This window comes from Euphorbia lathyris, chromosome 9 (genome assembly GCF_963576675.1).
Source record: "Euphorbia lathyris chromosome 9, ddEupLath1.1, whole genome shotgun sequence".
Lineage (NCBI taxonomy): Eukaryota > Viridiplantae > Streptophyta > Magnoliopsida > Malpighiales > Euphorbiaceae > Euphorbia > Euphorbia lathyris.
Genome location: NC_088918.1, coordinates 8,459,008 through 8,466,135, shown reverse-complemented (window position 1 = coordinate 8,466,135; position 7,128 = coordinate 8,459,008). Strand labels below are relative to the sequence as shown.

General features: G+C 34.0%; 1 protein-coding gene across 1 annotated transcript; it reads left to right on the top strand.

Moving 5' to 3' along the window:
- The first annotated feature begins 287 nt into the window (after positions 1–287).
- LOC136207239 (probable UDP-arabinopyranose mutase 5) lies at positions 288–4,325 on the top strand. The gene is made up of 4 exons (XM_065998544.1): positions 288–606; positions 2,717–2,846; positions 2,933–2,949; positions 3,035–4,325. Exons 1-4 carry the CDS (start codon positions 493–495, stop codon positions 4,091–4,093), a joined length of 1,320 nt encoding a protein of 439 aa, XP_065854616.1. The 5' UTR covers positions 288–492; the 3' UTR covers positions 4,094–4,325.
- The last annotated feature ends 2,803 nt before the right edge of the window (positions 4,326–7,128 follow it).

Below are 7,128 nucleotides of genomic sequence, written 5' to 3'. Positions count from 1 at the left end.
TCATGTTCTGTTATCGAGACCTAAATTGGTCTCATTTTTTAAACGTTAAACTTATACTGATGTTATTTTATACGTGAACTTAACATAGTAATATGAATAATGTGTCATGTTCCATTATCGAGGTCTAAATTGATACTGCCTTTTAAATTTATTTTGTACATAAAGCATAAATGATACTCCCCAAAAATCATAAGTCTAATTTGTTATTTTATCCTTAAAAATAATAATTAAAAAAAATGAAAAAAGAACTGAGAAGTTGTAGAGGTCAACTAATACGTGTCCTGTTAATTACTGATCAGCGCCATTGACGGATAAAACAGAGCTCCGCCCCACACCTTACAGTTACTTAGACCAATTCCTCCTCTACTCTGTCCTGCTCGGCAAATCTTCCGTTAGAGAGAGGATGATGATGATGATACACATCATGATGATGATATAGCTGATTCCTCCACTCTTGTTGTGTATATATAAATAGTGTCGAACAGTGAATGAATGAGAACCCCGGCATCGTTGCTCTCTCTAGCAGTAGATACAGCCGTCCTTAATCTCTCTCATTTCTCTGATCTTTCCGCTCTCCCCGATCACATACTCCTCGATCTTTTTGTGGTAACCCTCCTCTCTCTCCCCTCTTTTCCCTTTTCAATTCGATTGTTTAGCTTTTTTCCCCCTGATTGAGAAAAAGGAAATTAGATTGTCATCGTATTTGATGTTGTTAATCCTGTTTCTTAAACGTTTTTAGGTCGATTTTGTGATTTTTGTATGTTTATCTAGAATCAATTTGGCCATGTCGCGACTCTTTTTTTTTCTTTTTTAAATTTCTCGGGGGTAGAACTTGCTAAATGATTGCTAAATGTATAAGTCGATTTTTAGATCTGTTGGGTAATTTTGAATATATGTTTTGGTGGATCAGTTTAGAGAGAACTCTTACCGGAATGCACAATGTTACTGCATTCTTTGGGCTTATTATACATTGTGTAATTATTTAAGAATCAAAAGTTCAAAGTTATTTGGATTGGATACTATACTTCTATTCTGCTGAATCGGAGAATTGGAATAAATTTTTCCCCGTCGATGAAGAACTTTTGTCTGCTTGTTTGGTTTTCTATACTCAAGATTTTTTTTTTAATTTTATTTCAAATCAGAAGATAAACAAACATTTTATTTTCTGTTTTGATGGAATATAGAGTTTTTGCTCAATAAATAAGCTGTTCCACAAATTTTATAGTCGTCAGAAACTTTGTTTGGAATTGATGTGTTGAGTGTTATGGGTAGCAAAACTGGTAAACCATACTGATTCTTGCTGTTTCCTTTTAATGATATAATCGATTTCTCTTATCCTAATTTCTTTTAATATTTCCTTCCTGCCTCAAGAGGCAATATGCAAATGAAAGGTATAGACATGTCTTAGATAGCGATATAAGGCTACTTTTGGATGTAATCAATAATGTAATGCCGTCATGATTTCGTGGCATATTTTATCAATTTTTCTGATTGTTTAAAAAACTTTTGTTGTATTGTGATGGTTAATGTATTACAAGTTTGATAACAGTACATTGAATTATGTTCTACCAAATATCAGCTGCATTTTATTTGTTTCCTTGTGATATTTGGACAATTGACCGTGCTGCCGACTGAACCAACATTTGGTGGAATGGTGCATTAGAGGTAACTCATGGTAGCTGTGGGAAGTGGCAATAGTAGATTGATGTCCTTAAGTTTTTTAGTTTCTTATTGTTTGCTTCTCATATCATAAGTGGGTTTGTATTTTCAACTTTTTTAAACAGCAAGCTACTTATTTCACTTGATTTTCGTTGGTTTCTTTTTATTTTTTTATTTTTGTAATGATGAATCTTAGTGCATTGTAATTATTGCTTCATTATGACCAAAAGGTTAGAGATTCATCTATGAGTAAGGCTTCATCTTTGTGTTCATCATCAATCCTAATGCACTAAGACACCTTGTTTGTCATTAATATTATCATTTTCCCCCTTGTAATGCTGATGACAAACAATTATATATTGAGCTAGGAAAATGCCTGTAATTTGTTGCTGTTTCAACTACTGAAGCTCTTAGTTTGTCAAATAAAAATACCACGAAATAATAGATGTTTGAGACGTAGGATATAGTATATACAGTTGTGTTAGATAAACGTCTCCTCTTCCCCCTGGCAATGCAGATAACTCTCCTGTTTTCTGCTTTAATAGTATAAATACCATATTGCTTTGATATTTTAAAATCATGATTGGCGGAATGGCAAGTATCGGTAGGTTTAAATATTGATTAGGTGTTCTTATAAAAAAATAAATATTGATTAGGTGTAGAATTGGAATTGTGCTCCTCAGATGCTTCATTTGGTTTATGAAGTTCCTTCAGTTTTACATATTTCATTTTCTTCTGTTAGTTTTCATGTTTGATCATCTTTTCGAGTTAATAGTTATGGTATGCATCTTTAGTTTCACTCGGAGTTTTCTGATGTCTTTAATGGTTATGTACCTCGTGAGCATCTAGCTGTTCCATATCATGGTGTGATGGAATGTTTAGTTTCTTCTATCTATTGGACATCGGATTTGTTATATTCTAAGCTGAAGATAACAATCTGAACCGGAGGTTTTGATTCATGACTGTGCAGTAAAATCTATGTATGTCTCTGTTGCCGTCTGCTGTTATGGATATTGTTTAATTTAACTTAGTAGCTTTGTTTTTCCATGTTGAGCAGAAAACTTTGAAAGCAGGAAAACTTAATGAGAAAATCCTGAATCTGTTTATGTCTACTGGCAAAGATGAGGTCCTTTCTGTTATCCAGGCACTAAATATTCGACATGTTTTTACCCCTGTTCTTCCTACCCGTGAGTCGTATTTGAATTAATTGTATATTCTTCTGTTAAGCTTTGATCTGAATTCCTGAAAGTTCTCTTTGATGTATTCTTGATAGGGTGTTCTGAGAAATTCTAAGAAATTGTTATCGGAGAATATCTGATTGTATCTTGAGCAAGAAGACCAAACAAATTCTCGGTGTTGGATTTTGTTCTCATAGTTAAGCAAGATGTCTGTAATGAACATCAAGGACAGTGATGTCGATATTGTAATTGGAGCTCTCCAATCAGATCTGACTGCATTCATGAATGAATGGAGACCGATATTCTCTCGATTCCACGTGATCATTGTCAAAGATCCTGATCTGAATGAGGAACTCAATATACCAGAAGGATTTAACCTCGATATCTACACTAAGTCTCATATCGAGAGTGTAATGGGTTCAAATTCTGCTCTCTTTTCTGGTTACTCATGCCGCTATTTTGGTTTCATTGTATCTCGTAAAAAGTACATCGTCGCACTTGATGACGACTGTGTCCCAGCCGAGAATAAGGGTTTCATGGTAGATGCTGTAGCTGACCATATCATGAACCTGGCAACACCAGCTACCCCTTTCTTCTTCAATACTCTCTACGACCCTTATCGTGAAGGAGCAGATTTCGTTCGCGGATACCCATTTAGCCTCCGAAATGGTGTCCCATGTGCTTTGTCTTCTGGACTGTGGCTTAACTTAGCTGACTACGATGCTCCTACACAAGCCCTGAAGCCAGGTGAGAGGAATTCCCGATTTGTTGATGCAGTGATGACAGTTCCAGCAAGGACAATGATGCCAATCAGCGGAATCAATATTGCCTTCGATCGTGAAGCTGTCGGTCCTGCACTATTACCAGCTTTGAAGTTAGCTGGGGAAGGAAAGTTGAGATGGGAAACAATGGAAGATATATGGAGCGGAATGTGTGTTAAGGTTACGTGCGATCACCTTCAGCTCGGGGTGAAGAGTGGCCTACCTTATGTGTGGAGAAAAGATAGAGGTAACGCAATCGAGAGCCTGAAAAAAGAGTGGGAAGGAGTGAAACTCATGGAGGAAGTTTTACCGTTCTTTCAGTCATTGAGTTTATCAGCAACAACAACCAAACCAGAAGACTGTGTAGCTGAGATTGCAATAGAAGTTAAGCAGAAGTTGGGACCGTTGGACGCGGTTTTTGATCGTGCTGCTGATTCCATGTTGATGTGGGTTAAGATCTGGAGGCAGTTCGGTTCGGGCCCCCCTCCTCTGTAGGAGAGTTGGTCAAGTTTGCACTTTCTTTCATTCTAGAACTAATTCATTGTTTTTTCTATTAGTTATTTTTGAAGTGAAGTACGTAGCATTTCAACTGAAAAAGAAATGTCTTTTTCTTTTGTAATGTGAGTTCTTCCCACCTTTTAAACTTGTGTTATGGACTGAGAAAACAGTCATAAAATTGAACCCTTTGACTAATAATCTTCATAATCTGCTGCCATGTTTTTAAGTTTCGGTTCGTTTTTGTTATTTTCCTCTAAACAGTACGTATTGGAATATTCGAATTATGTGGAAACTGGCCATTATAACGGATCATAATGCGAAAACTTGTGGGTACTAATAGGCATTGTTGCCTAGTCTATCATCACAAAAGATAGACATCGGGAGTGATTGCGGATATCGAGTGGAATATCCGATTGAGAAATACTTCTCTATTATTATGGTTCCGAATCTTCTTTCTCTATCCAGGTTATTCATTTTATTCTTCTATAATTCATCATAATCTTAGCTTGTCCTTCAATATATATACCATAAGGGTATCGTGATCAAAAAAATATCTATGTTTTATAATGATTTCTGAAATTGACTAATAATATTGATAATCTGCTGCCATGTTTTTAAGTTTCGGTTCGTTTTTGTTATTTTCCTCTAAACAGTACGTATTGGAATATTCGATTAGGATTGAAGAATTATGCGGAAGCTGGCCATTGTAACGGATCATAATGCGAAAACTTGTGGGTACTAATAGGCAGTGTTGCCTAGTCTATCATGGCAAAGGATAGACAACGGAAGTGATTGCAGATATCGGGTGGAATATCCGATTGAGAAATTATTTTCTATTATTATGGTTTTTTATCCGAGTCTTCTTTCGCTACCTAGGGTCCTTCATCTTGTTCTTTTTATAATTCATCATAATTTTAGCCCGCTTTTCAATATATTTACCATAAGAGTATCGTGATAAGCTGTGAAAATCCACCAATAAACTAATCATGATTCATGTCATGCCAACTTTAATATGTACTAGACTTTGTATTTATATGAGGGGTATAGTAACCATTATTGCATCTTAGGCAGCCCTCTTTGAGGAGTTCTTATATTAAACATCCGGTCTTCCATGTTACTTCGAAGACTCCTAATTCACATTTGGATACATGTTTTGCAACCCCACTTAATAATCAAAATCGTGGAGCCTCTTATAATATATGGAATGTCTTTTATTTAACATGGAGAACCAAGTGTTTCTAATAATTTTCGCACTTTAAGAGAGCAATTTCAGGTATTTATAGGTTATAGACTATAGTTAAAGACCATTATACCCTTTCCAACACCCTTTCCGACGGTTATTTATTAGATAATATATCATATAAGAAGAGTAGTGTGACAATTATCATATATAATGAAATGATATATACATGACCTTTGCAATTTCACCTCAAAAATGACCTTATGCGTTCCATTATTGATTCTTATTTTAAAAACAAGATTGGTCCAAAAATAAAAACAAAAATAAAAAAGCCAAAAATTCATTCAATGTTTTGAAATTATTAATCCCACTCAAATTTTGTCCACAAATTTTGTTTCATGCGGATCCAAGATTTGATACCCACTATCTCATATTAATTGTGAAAAGTACTAGCTACTAGACTTGTTTACGGTTCGGGTACCCGTCCAGCTGGTCCGTGTCCTTTTGTCGGGTTTGGATATGAAAATTTATCTTTAGGTCCAGTCCGGTTTAGGTCCGTTAAATCCCGTCTTTTTTTGAACGGGCTTGAGATGTATAAAAATAGCACGGCTGATCTAGCCAGGCCTGCTTATTAATATTAATTAATAAATTTATATATTTATATATTACTATTTATTTTTAAGTATAAATTTAATTTTTTATTATTAAAAATTATACATATATATTTAGGTGGGCTTATGTGGACTGAACTTGAGATTTGATTTTGGGTCAAATACATGAATATCATAATTAACTACAAAATTATAACTAAATCATATTATTAAACTTAATTCTTAATATGTCATTATTTTCTATATATTACAAATAAAGTATGATTTTACATCCTAATTTAAAAAATTTAGACCCAATTCATAAATCTTAAACCCTAGAAAATATATCCTAAATACCTAATTTATAAATTCTAATCCTTAAAATATATTAAAAATATTGATTTTACTAGTTTGACATAATTCAAAATCATTACTTGACATAATTGTAAATAATGTTTAAAATCTGAATTTCTATGTAATTTTCCCTTTGAACCCGAATCCAGCCCGCCTAAATTAACAGCGGACTGGGCTTGGACGGAACATTTTTAGACAAAAGCCCGACTCCACGTTGAAAATAAAAATTCTATGTGATTTTCTATTCAAATTGACACGTGTCACTTCATTATCCTTTTCACCTTCTCTATATAAATGACCCTATTGGAAGCCATTGTAGTTAAAATAAAAGAAAACATTTTTCACAGAGAGAGAGAGAGGTTGAAGAAGACATGGATAACATAGCAGGAAGACTGAAGCAAATACAGAAAGAAGTAGAAATGGTGGAAAATGAGAAAGGTTTAAAAGAACAAATGTTGGGTGATTTTTGGGAGCATCTTCCTCCAATTGATCCAATTATTCTAAGAGATCATATGTTGTGTTTAAAGCATCAAATCATCAATTTAGAGAATAGAAAAAAACTTCTTCTTCGTCAACAACAAGATCTCATTCTTCATGCTGTTTTTCATTGCGATCATAACCAGTGACGCATCCACAATTCACTTACAGTATGTAATTATGGTGGTTTCTTATAATTTATGGGTGTTAAATTGATATTTTTGGGTTTTTTTACATAAATAATTAAAGCCCACTGTACCATTTCTATAGAATTTTCGGTATTTTCCAGTGATTAGTGATGCATCCAGAATTCATTGACAACGTGTAATTACAGTAGTTTCTTATAATTTATGAGTGTTACATTAAGATTTTTGGGTTTTTACATAAATAATTAAAGCCATGTGTACAATTTCTATAGAATTTTCGGTATT